Source organism: Aricia agestis, chromosome 6 (genome assembly GCF_905147365.1).
Source record: "Aricia agestis chromosome 6, ilAriAges1.1, whole genome shotgun sequence".
NCBI classification, from domain to species: Eukaryota; Metazoa; Arthropoda; class Insecta; order Lepidoptera; family Lycaenidae; genus Aricia; species Aricia agestis.
This window is the reverse complement of record NC_056411.1, coordinates 8,368,158-8,390,500: the sequence shown is the minus strand read 5'-3', so window position 1 is coordinate 8,390,500 and position 22,343 is coordinate 8,368,158. Positions and strand designations below refer to the sequence as shown.

The window sequence follows — 22,343 nt, the reverse complement described above, 5'->3', positions numbered from 1 at the left end:
TCAATGTATATTGATTATAAAAAAGCATTTGATTCTGTCCCTCATACCTGGTTACTGCAAGTTCTAGAAATATACAAAATACATCCAAAAATTATTTATTTGTTAAAAACCATAATGACATCCTGGAAAACAAAACTCAAATTAAAAACACCTACAAAATTCGTAGAGACTGACCCTATACAAATTCTAAGAGGCATCTTTCAAGGCGACGCACTCAGCCCACTTTGGTTTTGTTTATCCCTAAATCCACTGTCTAATATCTTAAATTCTACAGACGCTGGGTATCGCTTGCACTATAACGACATACATAGAAAAACTGAAACTATAAACCATTTAATGTATATGGATGACATAAAAATTTATGCGGACAATGAGGTTGACCTATACAGACTGACTGAACTAACTGAACAATTTACGAATGATATTAAGATGAATTTTGGGATAGACAAGACTAAAATAAATTCTATAAAATCAGGACGTCCGTTTCAACATATTTTTACACTTCAATCCGGTGAATATATAGAGCCCCTTGATGAGGGAGAAACGTATAAATATCTAGGATTCAATCAATCTCACCAAATAGAACACAAGAATACGAAAAATAATCTACGACAAAAATTTCAACATCGTCTCAATGCAATCCTAAAATCAAACTTATATGCCCGAAATACCATTAAAGCAATAAATACCTTCGCAATTCCAATACTTACTTATTCTTTCGGCATAGTAAACTGGAATAAATCAGAACTAATAAATATACAAAGAAAAATCAACACGACGATGACTAAGTTCCGCAAGCACCATCCGAGATCATGTGTACAGAGATTAACATTACCCCGAAAAGACGGTGGAAGAGGCCTTATCGATGTAACTAATCTTTATAACAGACAAATATTAAATCTAAGACAATATTTTTTCTGTAAGGCTGAACTCTCTACACTCCATAAAGCCATAGTTAAAACTGACAACAAATTTACCCCTCTTAATTTAAAATACTCTCAAAATGACCGACATAAAGTAGTAGATGACAAAACCAAACTCGCCGAATGGGCCAAAAAGTCTCTCCATGGAAGACATCTGCACGACTTATGCCAGACAAATGTCGATAAGGAAGCGTCGAACGCGTGGCTGAGTCGTGGAGATCTCTTCCCAGAGACTGAAGGGTTCATGATAGCCATACAGGACCAAACAATAGAGACCAGAAACTACCAGAGACACATCACTAAAACTCGAACCACTGACAGTTGCAGAAAGTGCCAAAGTTGCCCGGAAACCATACAGCATATTACTGGAGCATGTAAAACAATAGTACAGACTGACTACAAGCATCGGCATAATACATCAGACTTAGACCAAGTTGCTGGTATAATACATCAGAGACTTGCTAAGAAAAGACACTTCATAACTGACATTGAACCTTACTACAAATACAAACCTGAAAATGTCCTGGATAACGCCTCTACCAAACTATATTTTGACCGAACCATACTGACTGACAGAACTACACACTACAATAGACCTGACATAACCTTAGTGGATAAAATTAACAAAACTGCATACCTGATTGATATAGCTGTACCGAACACACACAATTTACAAAGTACAATAGCCGAGAAACTTACTAAATATATAGAACTCAAGGATGAAATAGCCCGCCTCTGGAATCTGCAAAAAGTAACTATAGTTCCCATAGTCCTATCGACCACAGGTGTCATCCCTAAACAACTACATAACTCTCTAAATACCCTCCAATTACCCCTAAACTTAGTATATTTATTGCAAAAAGCAGTAATCTTAAATACTTGCCGCATTGTAAGAAAATTCTTACAGACTGATGATGAAGCTACTACTCTACATACATCTCAATCAAACCTATATACTCATACATCATACAATATGTTAGAAACCGATCATACCAACCCTCAGCATCATACCAACAGCTAAACACAAATTACTTACCTGGTGTGTACTTGGCTTCGGCCCGTACATATCAGTTTACCGGTGAAAGCCGAGAAAATCAAAATAAAATATAATAATAATAATAATAATAATAATAACACGTATATCCATTTACAAAAATCCGTCGTCATTGATACCTGCTCTATCGTTCGCCGCTTCCTAAACCCATCATCATCTTTTACTTCATCACAATCTTAACACTTTTTATCATGAATCAGGAAACTTGGCACAAGCCCGTACCTGAATCATTTCCCCGGCTAATAGCCGAGACACTAACTCTTCTATATAATAATAATAATAATAATAATAATAATAGGGGGTGAAGCCGGTCCCTCCTAGTTGGTGTCCCCGGGCAACACTTGGGTGCGCCACCCCACTCTCTTCGGGGTGAGGTACTCACGTGGCTGATCATCGGTTCTTTCTTTCTCGTTTCTATCTTTTCATCACCTTTTTATATGTCAGTTCTTGATTTTTGCATCGTTTTTGTTTTTGGTTTGTCTAATTTTCATCACCTTTGTTTCTTCTCCTACTATCTTTCCATTTTTTTGTTAGCTCTTCTTATATTTCTATGTTTTAATAAAATTAAGGAATAAAATGCGACTACGTAATAGAAAAATACTACCCCAGGCGGGTACCGGCGCGAACAGCAATGGAGAATCCCGCCCCGGGCCTTCGGGTCCGGGCAGCCCCACGTATTCTGGGGGGGGCACCGTATCGCTTAATTCTGTCCAGTCATACGCTGCTGCAGATAACATTATTCTAACAACGAGCAACACACACTCGTGTCCATCATCACCTACCTCATCCGTCAACTTATTTCCATCGCCTCATTCGTCACCGCAGTCGTACATTCTCAACACTTCATCTTCATCACGGTCCACATCTTTATCATTAATGTCAGATGGTGTTACACAGGAAGCAATAGCTTATGATCCTATGCCCATCTCTGACAGCACTCCGTCTACGAGTACTTTACAAAATACTCACCAAAATCCCGTAGACCACAATATCGCCATTCAACCACAACTCAACATTACACCGGCAAGAAGTGTTTTGCAGGACATGCTTCCTCCAACCACTCTTGCTGGAAAAAGTAGACAACGGATGAAGTGGACTGATCATATCAACAAAGAACTTCTCCGTTGCTACTATATCATTACATCATGTGAATCAAACCTCACCGCTTTCAGACCATCACTGCATAAAAAATTTATTGAAGTTTTCCCAGAATTAAGCCATATATCCGAACAAAGGCTAGCAGACCAGATTCGAGTCATTCATCGCAATAATAGAATATCACTTCCAAATAGAAATAAAATAAAAGCAGCTGTTGCCCAAATTATTAATAATTCCGATTTAGACACTCAAGATAACCTAACACAAAATTCAGATTTACAAACTACACCATCTACTACGCTGCATACAGATAGTTATCCTTCCACCAATGATGCAATCCCATATCACTCTCCCATCACAACCACAAACCCACCAATCAGCTCGCCAAATATTCCGGATATCTTCGAACAAACCATTACGATTGAGTCAATTAACACAAATATTAATACCGATTCCGCTGAAATTCAGAAAATTGAAAACATCTTTACAGAAATGTTAATAAAGTATTCTGGTACTGACCCAACTCTTAGACCTATTATCCCAAAACTTCATGTAACGCGCAACATAATTAAAACTGTTAATGTACTCAATAACTTAATTGCAAAATATTTAGAGGGAAAGGAGTTCCCTGGCCTAGATGAAATCCACATAGCCATATACAGTGCAGCTATGACAGCTGCAACCTTACACAACAAAATAAAAAAACCACCTGAAAATACAAACACAAATAAAACAATAGATCACAGCAACCCAAAATGGCAACAAAGAATTGAAAACAGAATTAAGGATTTACGCAAGAAAATAGGACAATTGACTCAATATCTCGCAGGCAACCTCTCCCCAAGAAAGCAGCAAAAAGTAAATCCGAAAGATCTCTCCAACGCACAACTATTAGACCTCCTAGATAACTTCAAACAAAAACTTCAAGCCCAATCAAAACGATTGCGGCGGCTTAAAATCAGCAACTCGCGAAGAAAAGATAACATCCTATTTCATAGTAATCAAAAAATATTTTATCAAAACCTTACTAATGAAAATTTCAAAATCACACAACCGCCTAATATAGATGAAGTAAAAAGCTACTGGAAAAATCTATGGTCCAAACCTGTCAATCATAACATGCAATCTTCTTGGCTTGATTCTGAAATACAGGAATGTCAAAATTTGATCCCAATGCCTGAGATTAAAATCAGCAAAAATGATGTCACCGTTGCAATAAAGAAAACCCTAAATTGGAAAGCCCCGGGACCCGATAAAATACAAAATTACTGGATAAAATACTTCACAGCAACGCACCGATACATCGCAGAAATTTTCAACACATTCATAGATGATCCCCGAACAATACCTTTATATCTGACACGGGGAATCACATACCTAAAACCTAAAGATAGTAATAATACAACTGACCCAACGAAATACCGTCCCATAACTTGCCTCCCAACCATATATAAATTGCTTACATCCATAATAACACAAAAACTTAATACGCATATTACACAAAACGCAATTATACCAGAAGAACAAAAAGGATGCGCTAAAGGGTCTAAAGGTTGTAAAGAACAGCTAATCATAGATGCTGAGGTACATAATCACGCTAAACAAAACCATAAAAACTTATACTACTCATACATTGACTATCAAAAGGCTTTTGATAGTGTCCCCCATTCCTGGCTAATACATGTTTTAAAAATGTATAAAGTCGATTGTAAGTTAATTCAGCTCCTGCAAAATTTAATGTCTAACTGGTCCACAAAGCTTCATTTAAGAACTATTGATACTACCTTCAGTACATCCCCCATCCAAATCAAACGCGGTATATTCCAAGGAGACGCTCTCAGTCCTTTATGGTTTTGTTTAGCTCTCAATCCTCTCACTAAAATCCTTAATAAATGCCACGGTTATATAATAGATAAGACAAACAAAATTAAACTAACACACTTGCTATATATGGACGACATAAAAATCTATGCTACAGATAGGCAACAACTGGAACAACTACTGAGACTAACGGAAAAATTTAGTACAGACATAAAAATGACATTCGGGACCGATAAATGTAAGATTAACTGTGTCCTCAATGGCAAGCACACTCAAACGGAACCTCATAATCTGGAACTACAAGAAGGCACTATAGACAGTATGCAAGAGAAAGACACATATAAATACTTAGGATATATACAGAGTACAGCAATTAATCATAAGGAAATTAAGAATATGCTAAAATCTAAATATAAATTAAGACTAAATAAAATACTATCTACCCAATTATCAGGCCGAAATAAAATCAAAGCTATTAATACTTACGCCGTACCAATATTGACATACTCTTTTGGAATAATAAAATGGACAGACACAGAACTCGAAGCTCTTAATATCGCAACCCGAACCGCTAGTTATAAGCATAATATACATCATATCCATTCAGCAACCGAACGATTTACGCTAAAAAGAAAATTAGGTGGCCGCGGAGTCATAGACATAAAAAATCTGCACTATAATCAAATACATAACTTAAGAACTTATTTTTTAACTAAAGCCAATACGAGTCCACTACATAATGCATTAATGAATATTCCCCACTCAGGTACACCTTTAAAACTAAATAATAACCAATTCGATCCAAAACATAAAATAGTAAAAGATAGTGATAAAATAATAAAATGGAAAGGCAAAGCACTCCATGGCAAGTTCCCACATCAGATAGAACAAGAACACATAGACCAAGAGGCATCCTTCAGCTGGCTAACAAAAGGTAATATTTACAGTGAAACGGAAGGCTTTCTCATAGCAATACAGGATCAAATAATCAAAACACGAAATTACTCTACATATATACTAAAAGAAAATATAGAAACCGATAAGTGCCGACTATGTCACCAAACAACCGAAACCATAGACCATATCACTGGAGGATGTAGCGCTTTAGCCAGCAAAGAATATACACATCGTCATGACAATGTAGCCAAACAAATACACCAACTACTAGCAATAAAACACAACCTTATAGATACACATACACCATACTATAAGTACAAACCTAGTAATATCCTTGAAAACAGCTCTGTTAAACTTTACTGGGATCGCGACATTGTCACAGATCGAACCATCCTCAGCAATAGGCCAGACATAGCTCTCACAATAAAATCTGAAAAGACTACATACCTTATAGATATCGCCGTCCCCAACACCAATAACCTAAAACAAAAGCATACTGAAAAAATACAAAAATACATTCCCCTCGCAGACGAGATTAAGCAAATGTGGCGTCAAAATACTGTTAAAATTGTACCTGTTATCATATCCTCAACCGGCGTCATCCCTAAAACTCTACATTCTGCCCTGAAAACAATAGATTTACATAAAAATTCATACATACCAATGCAAAAAGCCATTGTCATTGATACATGCTCTATAGTTCGTCGATTTCTTAACCCGTCGTCATCTTTCACCTCATCACAATCATAACTGTGCTTAAGAATCAGGTTACTTGGCATTAGCCCGTACCTGAATCTTTTATCCGGCTAATAGCCGAGACTCGAATTGTTTACAACATAATAATAATAATAATAATATAACTCTTTATTGCACACCAAAATAATTGCGCATCACTGGCGGTGACGCGGAGGGTAGCGCGGGCGCTACCCTCCGCGTTACCGCCAGTGATGCCAGATTGGGGGGAATCCCCCCAAATTTGGGGGTTTTTTTTAGGTGATGGGGGGAACAATTTTTTGGGGGGATTGTTGGAGGAAAAAATCTGGGAACAGACGGCGAAATCTAAGTACTATGGGCCCGTTTTTACCCTTTGGTTACGACTTACGGAACCATAAAAATGATCATGATAGGAGCTCGCGAAGATGCTGATTCTATAAAGATAGGACGCTATTGCAGAAATAGTGTACATTCATCGTATCCATTTGTGAAATTCCCATTCATAATGATCAAAATTTTTCTTTTATAATTTGTGGGGGGATTTTGCTTGAAATCCCGAATTTTAGGGGGATTTCGGGGAACACTTGGGGAGAAACCGAGTTGGCCGTCTGACAACACTGGTCACCGCCACTCTACCCACCGCCGCGAAGTGACCGTTATTGTAAAAACACCCTATTTCTTGGTTAAATGTCTCCTAATAAAACCTAAACCCCTAAAAATTTGACCGGTAGATTTAATTGCACCCTGTTAATAGTACTGCGTAGTGCGTGATGATATGTTTCAATAGAGAGTATATCTATCTATTAATACCACGGAGCTAATCTCTATATTAGCTCCATGATTCATACTTACTTATGGGTTTTCCCGTCTTCGGATCTTCGTAGTGACTGTGGTTCCCAACGTAGCTGAACTCGTAGTACCACACAGGCTGCGGCGAATGACGACACATGAGGTTGGCCACCCTGTTCATAATATTTTAATGTTGAATATAAGTTACATTACCAACTTAGATGATAGCTTAATACATGCGATATTTACTAATAAATATATACGAGGTCTGCCTGTCTTTGTCTAACACATTTGAGAGGTCTAATGAACGACAAATACGGCGAAACATAAACAGTTATATGCTGCATCTAAGTAAGGGTAGGTCACAGAGTTTTTATGGCCAAAGATAGAACAACGTAAAAATATCATCTTACCGGTTAACAGGGAATGCCTCAATGGAATCGGCATAGATTCTGCCGAGCTTATCAATACTTTGTTGGTCGTTTTGTAGAGGCTTGTCGTCGAGGTAAGCACGCTTTAGCTCTTTGACTGCCTTCGCTCGGTTCTCAGTCGGAAGCATGAAGGAAATTGGTGCGATTCGCTCCCATTCTGCATTCATTTGGTTGCGAAGAGTGTCGTTGGTCACAACACCTGTAAAATTTCGTAATGTTTTTGAATAGCGATTGATTTAATTTATAATTAATTATTTATCACAATGATCTAATTTACCAAAAGGTACTCACTGTAGGCGAACCAGTAAAATTCGTCTTCAGTTTGGCTGACAATCCAAGGTACCGCATGCATTTTGCCTTCCCTGATCGCGTCCATAGGGTCTATCGGAAGGAATCTCTCCTGCCCAAAATCTTTTTCCACTACGGCATTCCATAGTCCCACAGGATCAAATCTTCCAAATTCCTGACGATAATAATAATAATAATAATATATTTGGGATTTCCACTTAGGTAGTCTATTCAAAAGCAACATAAACCAGAGAGTAAAAATATACTTAATAGATGCTATGATTTAGGTACTCACGAAGAAACCTGGGAGCGAATTAGCGAAATCCTGCCAAGGTTTTGTTTTGAGGCAATCATAAATTACCCTCGAATTGTTAGTGGGACAGTTGAGTAGTTCAGCCTGTTTCACCGCCAAGTCGTACATATCGGTTGGTGTGCGGACCTTCGTCACAGGAGAACCGCTCATAGAAATACCTCTGTGGAAGAGACCTGTAAGAAAGTCTTTACAAATTAAAAATATGGAAACTTGATAATTTAATGTCATTTTTCATCGTTTCTAAAATATCTGGGCTACCATTCTCATTTCTTATAGGTATCTCGAATTTTTCTTTCACATAATATGGGCAGTGGCAGCCCTAGGGGGTGGCAAACTGGGCAATCGCCCGGGTTCTCGCGCTTGCAGGGGCCTCGCAAGGTATTTTTTCGTAAGACCAAGGGCCTCGCAAAGACCTGCCAACCAAAGCAAAGACCTTCCGCCCGGGGCCTCGCAATGGCTAAGGCCGCCACTGCATATAATTATAGGCAGGCTATTTTTTTTATGAAATAAGGGGGCAAACGAGCAAACGGGTCACCTGATGGAAAGCAACTTCCGTCGCCCATGGACACTCGCATCAGAAGCGATGCAGGTGCGTTGCCGTCCTTTTAAGAGGGATTAGGGTAATAGGGAAGGGTAGGGAAGGGAATAGGGTAGGGGATTGGACCTCCGGTAAACTCACTCACTCGGCGAAACACAGCGCAAGCGCTGTTTCACGCCGGTTTTCTGTAATAACGTGGTATTTCTCCGGTCGAACCGGCCCATTCGTGCCAAAGCATGGCTCTCCCACGTATTTGTTACAAAAATCGGGTCCCGAGACTAAAATTTCCCGAAGATTTAACAAATGCAGCTAACAGAATCTAGTCCGGATAAACTCTAATAATTATATTGGGTAAATATACCTTTAGACATAGGTGATATCATGAGCAGCATAACACTGATGGAACCCGCACTGCAACCAGCGATGGTGACCTTGCTTGGATCCCCACCGAATGCTGCAATGTTCTTCTGAACCCATTTTAACGCCATAACTTGATCTTTAAAGCCGTTATTGCCTGGTGCCAGTTCATCGCCAGTACTCATGAAACCTGTAGCATAATGTTTTGTTATGAGTTATGACCTTGACCGTTTAAAAATTAAAAAAAATATATTACTTTAGAGTTACGTACCAAGTGACCCCAATCTATAGTTTATAGTGACCAACACTATATCCCGATCAAGGAGATAATTGGGTCCAGCGAGGTCACTGCGTCCAGTCATCGTGTAGAAACCGCCGGGGTGGATGAAGAATATTACAGGGAGAGGCTTAGTTCTGAAAGAAAATAAAATTAAGACTCTCAAAGCTAATTAACTCTAAATAAGATGTCACTTAAGATTAGTTTCCACTCATTGTTGACAGTAAGTACTTACTAAGTAAAAAAAATCGCTAGGTATCACATTTTTTCACAAAATATATCAGCGATTTTTAGGTACCATTTTAAAGAATAACAATAAGGAGTCTGCGAGGATATTTTGGTTTCAAATGAAAGATAATATTATATTCATCTCCACGTAGACTACACCATAAAATTTTATAGCCGCATACAAAATTTTAACCATCACATTTCACAATAATCGCAAAAGATTAAAAAATGGGGTTTGATTCATAGAATTAGAACGTATAGCATTTTGATATCGTTGGTTTGATTTGGTAAATACACTAAACTAATGAAAATAACACCCCTCTTTTTTGTCGGGGGTTAATAAATATACAAAAAAATGGTTGCTCATTTAGTCCTCTGTACGAATAGCTTAAATAAATAACAATATATAAAAATAAATAACAATTCCATTTATAAGAAGAATAAGAAACGCTCTCAAATTTCTTCATACATTTTCGCCCTCAAATCAAGAACGCGGCGAGCGTCGTTACCGCCACTGTACAAGGCGCGCTGATATGAATGTTATTTTAATCTATTTAAGTTCGATATTCGTACTGACAGACATCGATCTGCTAATTTTTATGTGATAGTGTCCTTAATGCAAAGTCAAACAATGTTTATTAATTTCGTTCGTCCACAAAATCTTACCTCTCGTTTTTAAGTGGCGTATAGACATTGATTGTAAGGCAGTCCTCGTCAACGTAGTAATTTTCTGCTGGTAGGGGACATGCTGGTCCTTCTTTACTGGCATCTACTGGACTGCTGTATTGCGATATTGGTTGCGGCGGCTGTAAAACAAAAAATAAATTTTAAAAATATAGTGTATCACCTAGGGCCAGAGGCAGCTTTACCCATAGCGAGGCCCTGGGCGGCAGGTCTTTGCGAGGCCCTTTGTGTTACGAAAAAATCCCTTGCAAGGCCCCTGCAAGAGTGAGGCCCCGGGCGATTGCCCGTTCGCCACCCCCTAGGGCCGCCACTGCCCAGGGCCAAGAATATTATGGATTTTTTTTGGCAAGATTCAAAGTCAACCTCTTAAACTCAATAAATCTTGATAAAGAGTTACTATACCATTTTAAGCTACTTATTATGTAGACGGTTACTAGTTAGTTCACCATGGTCCATGCAAGAGCTTATACCTTCTAGTTCTAATATTTCTTATATTATTGTGGTGACCATGACACAGCGGTACAGAGTATAATTATTCATGGGTGTACCGAGGGGGGGGAACAAAATAAAATTAATATTTAAGGGGGGCTCCCATACAACAAACGGGATTTTTTGGCCTTTTTTGCTCTATATCAATAATGGCAACAGGTAGGTACTTGAATTTTTCTGAAAGTCCTTAGTTATATGTCTACTTTAATATTTAATAATAATAATTAAAGAAAATAAAAAATTAAGGGGGCTCCCATACAAAAAACACAAATTTTTGCCTAATTTTGCTCTATAATGGTACGGATATAGGTTAAGTTGGGTTTGATAATTTTTTTGTTGTTTTAGTACTAATATCATGTTACATACCAAATTTCTGCTTTCTAAGACTTCAGGAAGTACCCTAACAGTTTTGATGATCGGTGAGTCAGTGACCAAATTGTGGGTTTTTGGACACCTATAATATCTAAAGTATAAAAGCTACGATATTCAAACTTTGCGCATTTAATAACTATACCCATGTCACTATATCTTAAAAATTTCAACTATCTGGCATTATTCAAACCAAAGTTACGAGGGTTCAAAAATACGACGAAACGTTTCGAGAAAAGGTAGGTGCGCGCTTCGCTTGGCTCATCTTGCGCGCTTCGCTTGGCTCATCTTGGCGGGGGCACTCCCGTGCCCCCAGATTATTAATTTTTATCCATACTAATATTATGAATGCGAAAGTATCTCTGTCTGTCTGTCTGTCTCGCTTTCCCGCCAAAACTACTTAACCGATTGCAATGAAATTTTGTACATAGTTATTCTAGAGTCTGAGAAAGGATATAAGGCTACATTTTGATGTGGGAAAATATATTATTTCCATGAAAATATCGATGAAAATTAATTCGGATTGCGCGTGGCCAGCGCTCATCCCGGGGGTCCTGGGTTCGAGTCCTGCAGGCGGAAAAAAAAGTTTTCAATGTTCCTGGGTCTTGGATGTGTATTAAAATAATATTATTTCAAAAATCTTAAATATATTTTATGTATAATATTATAAAAAATCCAGAAATATATCGATGCAATGAACATTTTGGTTCTAATACGATTCAACAGATAGCGTTTTATTTTTTACTTCATTGTAACATGAAACTAATCATACTTATTAGTTATTATGTTTTTGTTTATAGTTTTTAATACGTTAGAATAATATGTTTAATAATATTATCACTTGGTATAATAATAATCAATCTATAGAACTCCTACTGCATTTCTAATATATGTGACAAGTTGACAACAGATGGCACTCTACAATAAAGGAGTTCGAGTGTACCGTGTTGGCCTATATTCCATCCAGAAAATATATCAATGCAATCAACATTTTAATTCTAATATGAAAACAGATGGCGTTTAATTTTTAACCTCATTAATGTAACAGAACTAATCATACCTACTTTATTATAATATAATAAAGTATTAGGTAGGTATATTGTTTTTATTCATTACTAGCTGTTGCCCGCGACTTCGTCCGCGTGGACTTTAGTTTATAGCGCGCGGTGTCAACAAAATTTGTGTCAAATTTAAAAACTTTTTAAAACCCCGGTAAGTGGTACCCCTCTTTGGGCCGCGCTACACCGGAATGGCAGCACTGAAAGTGCTCGCCTCGCCGCTGCCATTCCGGTGTAGCGCGGCCCTTAATTAATCAAAATACCCAAAAACAGCTGTGCAGTGTGCACAGAATCTATACTAATATTATAAATGCGAAAGTATCTCTGTCTATTTGTGTGTCCGTCAGTCTCGATTTCACGCCAAACGCCAAAACTACCGAACCGATTGTAATGAAATTTTGTATACAGATAGTCTAAAGCCTGAGAAAGGACATAGGCTACTTTTTTACTGGAAAAAAGGGTTGTAAGGGGGTGAAAATGCGTAAAGTTCAAATTAAGTTAGTTCCAAAAATTCATAATAGATGGCGCCGTGCGTCTTCTTCATTACGCTGATGCTTGCTCAAAAGTCTTTCTATAAGACGTGGTATATCATCTTACATTTAAGTTTCGATTTTTTCGATTGTTATATCTATTTACGGTATTAAATAACTCAGTACTTTATCTGTGCAGTGACGTTACTTTAAACCTATCAATGATAAATAGTTTATGGGTAAAGATGTGTAATTGGGGGGCTAATTAAGCTTTAAAATTTGGCATAAAATATAAAGTTTAATATAAAAAAATGAAATACTTATTGTGTGCACACTGCACAGCTGCATTGATTTAAGGGGTACCAGGGTTTTTTTTATAAAAGCTTTTGACACCAATTTTGTTGACATCGCGCGCTATAAACTGAAGTTCACGCGGACGAAGTCGCGGGCAACAGCTATATATTATAAAACAAAGTTTTTCCCCAATGTCCCTTTATTCCCCTTAATCTTTAAAACTACGCAACGGATTTTGATGCGGTTTTCTTTTAATAGATAGAGTGATTCAAGAGGAAGGTTTATAAGACAGTATAGTAACATTCCTTAAATAGTGGAGAAATACTGTTATTGTTGGGGTTTCTAATGTGATGTCGTAAATAATTACAATTTTTTCCGCTTACATTGCAAACGCAGGCTGAACCCTACGAGATTTATCAAAATAATGCACCAAGTACTGTACACATTAAAAAGGTCTACAGAAAACTCCGCAATGGTATATGTCTACCTCTTATTGATATCCCACAATAATAGTTTTTTGTCATTTACTTTTAACGACAAAATATTATAATGGCTAATTTTCGAAGCGATTTTAACCAATACGGTATTAATCCTTATTCAATAAAACCACTTTAAATACATTGTAAATTGAATATCTATACTTATATTATAAATGCGAAAGTACCTCTATCTGTCTGTCTGTCTGTCTCGCTTTCACGCGCCAAAACTACTGAACCGATTGTAGGACATAGGCTACTTTTTAACTGGAAATAGGGGTTGTAAAGGAGTGTTTATACGTAAATTTGTTCAAATTAAGTTAGTTCCAAAAATTCATAATAGATGACGCTGTACGTCGTCCTACATCGCACTTCCTACACGCTTACTCAAACGTGTTTCTATAAGGGGTGGTAAGGTTTTTCGCGAGTTTATTTGAAGTTATAAGAAGATTTTTGAAGTTTGAAATAATCGTACCGTGGAAGCATTTCTGTAGCCTACATGGAAACGGGAACTACCGCACGCTACAAGCTAAAGTCTACGCGGACGGAGTCGCGGGCAACAGCTAGTTCTTTATAAACACCTAGCTTATAAAAATCTGATTTGCCTCCCCCCCCCTGGCCCAGAACCTGGGTTATTTGCCCCCCCCTGGCCCAGAATCTGGGTAATTTGCCCCCCCCCCCGGCCCAGAACCTGGGTCAGGGCCGTAGCTAGGGGGGGGGGCATAGTGGGGCAATGCCCTACCTTAAAATCACAATGCCCTACCTTAAAAATACCAATAATCGGCCAAGTGCGAGTCGGACCCGCGCACGAAGGGTTATACCGCGCACGTACCGTTATAGAGCAAAAATAGTATGGGACCTACTTACCTACCTAACCCTTAAATATATATTTTTAACTTTTATTATTACTTATTTATTAAATTACATATATTATTAAGGCCTTTGTGAAAATTTCAAGTGCCTACCTGTTGCCATTAATATCAATATGTTATATGCAGCAAAAAAGGCCAAAAAACACGAATCCTTAAATATTGATTTTATTTTGTTTTAAGTATTTGTTGTTTTGATTTATCTCTAGGTCAATGATGTATTCAATTCGTTCAATAGCTATTCTTAGATACTTAAAAAAATTCTGTGACAAAGCATGAGCACTATATCTAAGAACTACATATTATTAAATCCTCAATTACGAAGAATAAGCGAACAATATGGTTATTTGGTTAAACTTCTGGATATAGCGATCCACGTGTGAGTGAGAGTGAGGAAATATAATAAATAATGCTTCCGCCCTACCTGTAACCGACGCTGCCCTACCTCAAACTTGACTCTAGCTACAGCCCTGACCTGGGTACGCCCATGTAATTATTAATACTGACCTGAAACCGCAGATCCCCCACAGGTGGTTGAGCATACTTGATCCCACGGTAGGACTCGAAGGTACGTCCACGACGAGTCACATTGTAAGCTCCACGAATTTCGCCTAATGGTGTTATTGTCACTGGTTGCTGAGGTTTACCTTTGTTTGAAAAATTCAAAATAATGTCATTTTTGGGTAAAAATATAAATTGTTTCCTTTTACGATCATCGTACTTAATTAAAGTTTAGAATCTGGTGCAAAATCTAAATAAAGTACCTAGGTCAATGTAAGGCGTAGATGTATATAATATATTAACATAACTGTTAATTTTAGATGCATAATATTTACCGCTAAGTTCAATGTTAATCGCTTTTGACTGATAAGATGTCACGTAGTAGGTCACGTAGGTATATTACTAGCTATTTGACCGAGTTTTGCTCGGTATTCGATAAAACACGAATAAAATGTCATTTTCTAAAAATGATTCCTAGCTAGATCGATTTATCGCCCCCGAAACTCCCTATATAGTACTAAATTTCATGCAAATCCGGCCGGTCATGTCGGTCTTCCGTCCCACTGGGTTATGAGAGTAAAGGAATAGAGAGTGCTCTTGTGTACTGCGCACACACTTGGGCAACGTGACCATAAAATTACTCCTGCGTAGCTGGCCTGGTTTCAATGAAACCGGCCACCGTCACCGAAACCGGTGTGGGAGCTATTATTATTATGCATATGAAGTAAACTTAAATTCTCACATTTAACTTTAGGTACCTACCTGCTATGCCAGAAACGGCTGGTGTGATCGGATCCAAACCGCGGCTTTACAGACCGAAAGGCCGAAACACAACATTTAAGCTTACCCGGCTTACCTTTGTTGAATCCTACTTATCCTACTTCCTACTAGTCCTATTTCCTACTAATATTATAAAGGCGAAAGTTTTTTTGGATGTATAGATGTTTGTTACTCTTTCACGCAAAAACTACTGAACGAATTTCAATGAAACTTTACAATAACATAGCTAATACATCAGAATAACACATAGGCTACAATTTTAACCGACTTTCAAAATGGGGGAGGTGTTATGTTCGTTTTCTTATGTTCAACGATTACTCCGCCGTTTGTTAACCGATTTTCAAAAATTTTCTTTTGGTATATAGGGTATCATCCCAATTTGGTATTATATTCACAAAAGTGGTGATCTGATGAAGGATCAATAAGTAATCGAGGGAACTCCTCACAATTTATAGGGAAACATGTGGTGGCTTCGGTTTCGTGGGAAGTATTCTAAGCATATGCTACGAACAAGTAAGATTTTGCACCGAGGTATACCTGGTATACCGTGGTTCGGAAGGTGCTGAGAGAACTCCTGATTCTTTATAGATACAAGTTTGGGAGTTTTGGCGTTGTTTTAGGAACGGAAAGCATATGCTACTATGCAATGATGATGTGGGAAAATGTGGGAAAACGGGGGAAATATTAGAAATTATGAACTAAGTACTGAAGCAATTTTTATGGCAATATTTGGCACAGATATAGAGTAGACCAAGTGAAGGAAGTAGGGACATAAGCTATTTTTTAAGGGAAAATGTACGCTTTCCGTAAAATTCGTAATTTACGCGGGCGAAGCCGTGCGGGACATCTATAAGTACTTATATAAAGTGCAGGTATGGAGATTTTAAGAAAAATTAGATTACCGTTTGCTGGTTAATTTAATTAAAATTGAGTAATCGTGATATTTCTCTGATTACGGCCGTTTATCCATGTTTACTAACCTGAGCCTTCATGATGATGATGATGGTGATCATGGCTGTGATGTCCACGGACATGCACAATAACCACCAAAGCTAAAAATAGAGCACTAAGCACCTGCATCGTGCCCTGCTAGGTGTTTACTGACATCTTTAGACAAACTGGCTTCTTATATTATGAGAGCCGACTCATAAGGAAAATACACATAAAAGTGTTATGTTGTTGAAAATTGATACCGGGAAATTTTATAAAGCAGATTTTATTCTACGCTGACCTCATGCTGTCCCGTTGCGCATTGTAATCATTGTATGTACCTAGGGAAGTTAAGATGACAATAAAATATAATTAAAATTATGGAACATCGCATGCTAAGATATTAAGTATAATATTATGCATTATGCTAAATTTAAGTTATTTAAATAAAAGCACTGTTTATATTCTTAAATTATTGTGAGGGTGTTTTATCCTTTTCTTTTATGTTGGAAGATATACCTATGCTCGACAAGTTTAGGAAGGACAAGGACAAATCATTTTATGACGTTGATTATTCGGTAAAAGGGTTATAATTAACTATACTGTACTCGGCGAAACATGGCGGTAGCGGTCATTGACTCCCTGTCAAAAACTTGTCATTTTCCATATAAACCGTGATTGACAATGAAGTGTCAGATGTTGTCAATCACGGCTTTGTACGCCCGCAACTCTCTTGCGCCAAAATTTCTTTTATCGCGCTGGAATCGTACATTTTTCCAGGAAAAGTATCCTAATTCCTATGTCCTTTCCCGAGACTCAAGGTATCTCCATGCCAAAGAATCATGGCCAAATTTGTATAGGAGCTGGACTCGACTTTTATTTTTGATGTCCCAAAATAAACTATAGTTAGATTTGGTTGTTCTTATGCTCTAAACATAATTCCGTTTGAGAATTATGTCTAAATAGCCACGATTTTTTATAATAATTAATAACGTTTACAATTATTTTGAGGTTAGACTTAAGAACTACCTTTTTCCCGACTGCGGTGTGGCCTACAAGTGTACCTATATTCGGCGATCTCGTTTCTAATTATTTCAATTTTTCCTAGAATAACCCAAATAATAGAACGAATGCGAATGATCGCTGGCTGTCAGAACATAACGAAACTAAAATATATTGATCTTTTTTTTGTGGCTATTTATAGACACATTTCTAATGATTTTCGATGCCTTAAAATAATAGGGAATTTTATCTCCCTCCTCTAGAATACTCATAATATTTATAAAAACCTGTCCAATGACACCCCAAACGATGGTGTGGGCGCGAAAAAATCAAAAGACATCAATATATATATTTTTAAGATTTTATGTACCATTTTGTCGGCATCATTAATATGTGTATTCATGCCAAATTACAGCTTTGTAGGTCCTATAGTCTCTGATCAAAACCGCGGACAGAAATGAAAGAACATATCAAGGAGAGTAAACTTTAGTATGGCGGCTTCGCACGGGTAAAAAATATATAGCCTATGTCACTCACTGAAAAAATGATTAAAATCGATTCAGCAGTTTTTAATCTATACTAATATTATAAAGAGGTAAACTTTGTTTGTTTACTCATAGATCTTCTACTACTACTCGACTAAGAGCTGACGACCAAATCAGTCATGTAGCTTCAGCTGTGTTAAAACTCCGTTAGCTACTTCCCTGAACAACCCTTTCTGATAATCTGCGTGCTGGCAGGCCGTGGGCGGTGGGTGTGGGAGTGGTGGGGTGGGGAAAAATGAAAAAATATGACTGTCTGTCTGACTGTATGACTCCAGGCTGTATCACAAGGACCGCTATAGATAGACTTCTGAAATTTATATCTATACAGAGTGTAACAAAAATAAGTGATAATACTTTAGGGTGTGTATGTGTTCCTTGTAGAGCGTTCACTGTGAAAGTAGCAGCGCTGAAAGACCAAAAATTTTTTTCACTTTTGTATGGGGAAACTAAAAAGCCTAGCCCATACAAAAGTGAAAAAAAATTTTCGTCTTTTAGCGCTGCTACTTTCACAGTGAACTCTCTACAAGGAACACTTACACACCCTAAAGTATTATCACTTATTTTTGTTACACACTGTAGATAGACTTCTGAAATACGGTACCCTTCGTGCGTGAGCCCGTCTCGCACTTGGCCGGTTATTCTTTATTATCTATGTTCAAAAATTATAAATTAACATGTAGGTACCATCGAAAACACTATTAAGTCGCTGAAGCTACATTTTTTCCAATTTTTTCCCCACCCCACTACTTCCACACCCACCGTCCACAGCCTGCCAGCACGCAGATTATCAGAAAGGGTTGTTCAGGGAAGTAGCTAACGGAGTTTTAATACAGCTGAACCTATATTTTTTTCTTTTTTTCCCCACCCCACTACTCCCACACCCACCGCCCACAGCCTGCCAGCACGCAAATTATTAGAAAGGGTTGTTCAGACAAGTAGCTAACGGAGTTTTAACACAGCTGAAGCTACATGGCTGATTTGGTCGTCAGCTCTCCGTCGATACTACTGATAGATCTACATTACTACTCAACAGGGCTGTAGCTAGAGTCAAATTTGAGGTAGGGCAGCGTCGGTTACAGGTAGGGCAGAAGCAAAAAAAAATCGGTCAAGTGCGAGTCGGATTCGTGCACGAAGGGTTTCGTACCGTTATTGATAAAAAATAGGCCAAAATTGTATTTTTTTGTAATTGAGCCCCCTTTAAATATAAATGTTATTTTAATTTTATTATTAATTAATTAAGTGATTTAGCAAAAATGTCCAGTGCCTACTCTTGCCATTAATATCAATATGCAGCAAAAAAGGCCAAAAAACACGAATCCTTAAATATTGATTTTATTTTGTTTTTAGTATTTGTTGTTTTGATTTATCTCTAGGTCAATGATGTATTCAATTCATTCAATAGTTATTCTTAGATACTTAAAAAAAATCTGTGACAAAGCATGAGCACTATATCTAAGAACTACATATTATTAAATCCTCAATTACGAAGAACAAGCGAACAATATGGTTAAACTTCTGGATGTAGCGATCCACGTGTGAGTGAGAGTGAGGAAATAATAATTATTTGTTGGGTTGGGTGATACGAGTCAATAGATACGACTAAAAATATATTTAGATTATTATTGTTTCTGCAAACTTATTAAAATAATAATTAATAATAAAATAACATAAAATATTTAAAACAGCTGAATTCTACAATTCGCCATATTATTAAAAATGCGAAGAACTTTGTTCAGGGCCTCTATCATGAGCTCTTAAATCCATTCACTTTACGTCCTTATACTTACTGTATAAGGACGTAAAGTGAATGGATTTAAGAGCTCATGATAGAGGCCCAGATCAACTTTGTTGTTTTTTTTTTCAAAGGCCAGAAATACCATAACAGCCATTCTTTCGTGACCCATTGACAGTCTTTGAGGCCTATTAATTGCAGTTAAAGTTGAAAACGTGGACTCGCACACTGCAGTACTACATCTTTTTTTTTTCATTAAGATTATAATTAAATGGACGCATCGCTTCATGTAATCGTGATTCAAATGCCATCTATACACAGAACAAAGAATTATTATCGACGACTTCTGTGGCCCAATGGTTGGGCGTGTGGCAGCTTAATCCGGGGGGGACGCGGGTTCGAATCCTGCCAACAGAACAAAAAGTTTTTAAAGGTATAATAAAAATCTTAACTATATAATGTATAGTTTATATAAGAATAAAGTATATTTCTGTTGTCTAATACCTGTAATGCAAGTCCTTAGGGTTTAAGGGTTAGGTAGGTAGGTAGGTCCCATACTATTTTTGCTCTATAACGTTACGTGCGCGGTATAACCCTTCGTGCGCGGGTCCGACTCGCACTTGGCCGATTATTGGTATTTTTAAGGTAGGGCATTGTGATTTTAAGGTAGGGCATTGCCCCACTATGCCCCCCCCTAGCTACGGCCCTGCTACTCAATAGTCAATACTCTGAATAGATCTAAACTCCTCTGCCGCGAGCGCACCCGACCCCGCCTTGATAGCAGCGCCCACTTCGAAACGGGAGTAAATCGCAATATTTTAATTTCGCCATAACTTCTAAACCAAACGTCCAATTTTAATCAATCAAAGACCAAATATTGTCTACATAAACTGTACTTAGAGATGAAATAATTTATTTTGATAAGGATTATTAGCATGAGTAAATTAAATGCGTTAAAATGTAGTCCAGAAAATCAAGATTTTTAAATAAAAAAATGGTTGTTGTGCCTCACTTGACATAGATAGGTATAGTGCGTCGCGGACATTTTTGTAGATATTTATAAGATCTACATTTATTTAGAACATTGTATGGTTCTATCTTTTATAGTTTAGGCAGCGTACGCAAAATAAGTAAATTTTCTGGTTGTTTCCGAAAAACTGAAATATCTTACGGAACCCTATATTTTCCAAAATAAAAAGTAGCCTATGTTACTCATAAATAATGTAGCTTTCGAATGGTGAAAGAATTTTTAAAATCGGTCCAGTAGTTTTTGAGCCTATTCATTACAATTAAACAAACAAACAAACAAAGTTTTCCTCTTTATAATATTAGTGTAGATAAGTACCTGGGTGACCGAGCTTTGTATTATGTATAAGTACCTGGATGACCGAGCTTTGCTCGGTATAGCAAACACTCATTGACTTCGTGTTACTTAATAGCGCCATCTGCTGGTCGTTAAAACAATTAGTTACTAACAAAATAGTATTATTATTCGCCAATAGATGTCAGGAAGAGTCATATTTTTCAGTTTATCGATTATTATCGATAAAACACGAATAAAAATACATTTTCTGAAAATGATGAGCTAGATCGATTTATCGCCCCCGAAACCTCCTATATACTAAATTAGCTGTTGCCCGCGACTTCGTCCGCGTTAGCATAGTAGATCACATCCCAAATATTATTTATTGTACAAAAATATTCAATATACAGAATTGACTTTCCTACGATTTTATTATATACAGATTTTTCGCGCGGCTTTGCTTGCGTAATTTAGGAATTTCACGCAACCGTACATTTTTCCGCAAAAAATAGCCTTTGTTCCTTAACGTGGTCTATTCTTCATGTTTGCCAAATAACATAATAATAAATACATTGCTCCAGTAATAATTTTCCTTCGTTTTTTCCACATTTTCCTCTATTTCTTTGCTCCTATTAGTTTTAGCGAGATAAAATATAGCCTATAGCCTTCCTCAATCAATGGGCTATCCAACAGTAAAAGAATTTTTCAAATCGGACCAGTAGTTCCTGAGATTAGCGCGTTCAAATAAACCCTTTCATACAATTTCCCCCGTTTTTTCGACATGTTCCTCTATTTCTTCGCTCTTATTAGTCTTAGCGTGATAAAATGTAGCCTATAGCCTTTCTCAATCAATGGGCTATCCAAAAGTAAAAGAATTTTTCAAATCGGACCAGTAGTTCCTGAGATTAGCGCAGAATTATGCAGAATTATAATATTAGTATAGATTTCATGAATGAATAAAAAATGAGTATAGATTCGAATATATATATATACATATATATATATATATATATATATATATATATATATATATATATATATATATATATATATATATATATATATATATATATATATATATATATATATATATATATATATATATATATATAT

The 22,343-nt window shown here is 37.1% G+C and overlaps 1 protein-coding gene across 2 annotated transcripts in view; it reads right to left on the bottom strand.

Annotated features, from left to right (window-relative positions):
• LOC121727798 (juvenile hormone esterase-like) overlaps positions 1-16,837 on the bottom strand; it is a 35,006-nt gene extending 18,169 nt beyond the window's left edge. The window contains exons 1-9 of one of the 2 annotated variants that reach the window (XM_042115792.1): positions 16,699-16,837; positions 14,945-15,084; positions 10,395-10,534; positions 9,495-9,637; positions 9,228-9,413; positions 8,311-8,501; positions 8,019-8,190; positions 7,710-7,926; positions 7,360-7,469 (exon numbers count right to left, since the gene is read on the bottom strand). In XM_042115792.1, coding sequence (XP_041971726.1) covers positions 7,360-7,469; positions 7,710-7,926; positions 8,019-8,190; positions 8,311-8,501; positions 9,228-9,413; positions 9,495-9,637; positions 10,395-10,534; positions 14,945-15,084; positions 16,699-16,798 — 1,399 coding nt within the window. In that variant the 5' untranslated portion in view covers positions 16,799-16,837. Of the gene's footprint in view, positions 1-7,359; positions 7,470-7,709; positions 7,927-8,018; positions 8,191-8,310; positions 8,502-9,227; positions 9,414-9,494; positions 9,638-10,394; positions 10,535-14,944; positions 15,085-16,694 lie in introns of both variants that reach the window. The other variant, XM_042115793.1, reaches the window with a different exon arrangement.
• Between the last annotated feature and the right edge of the window lie 5,506 nt (positions 16,838-22,343).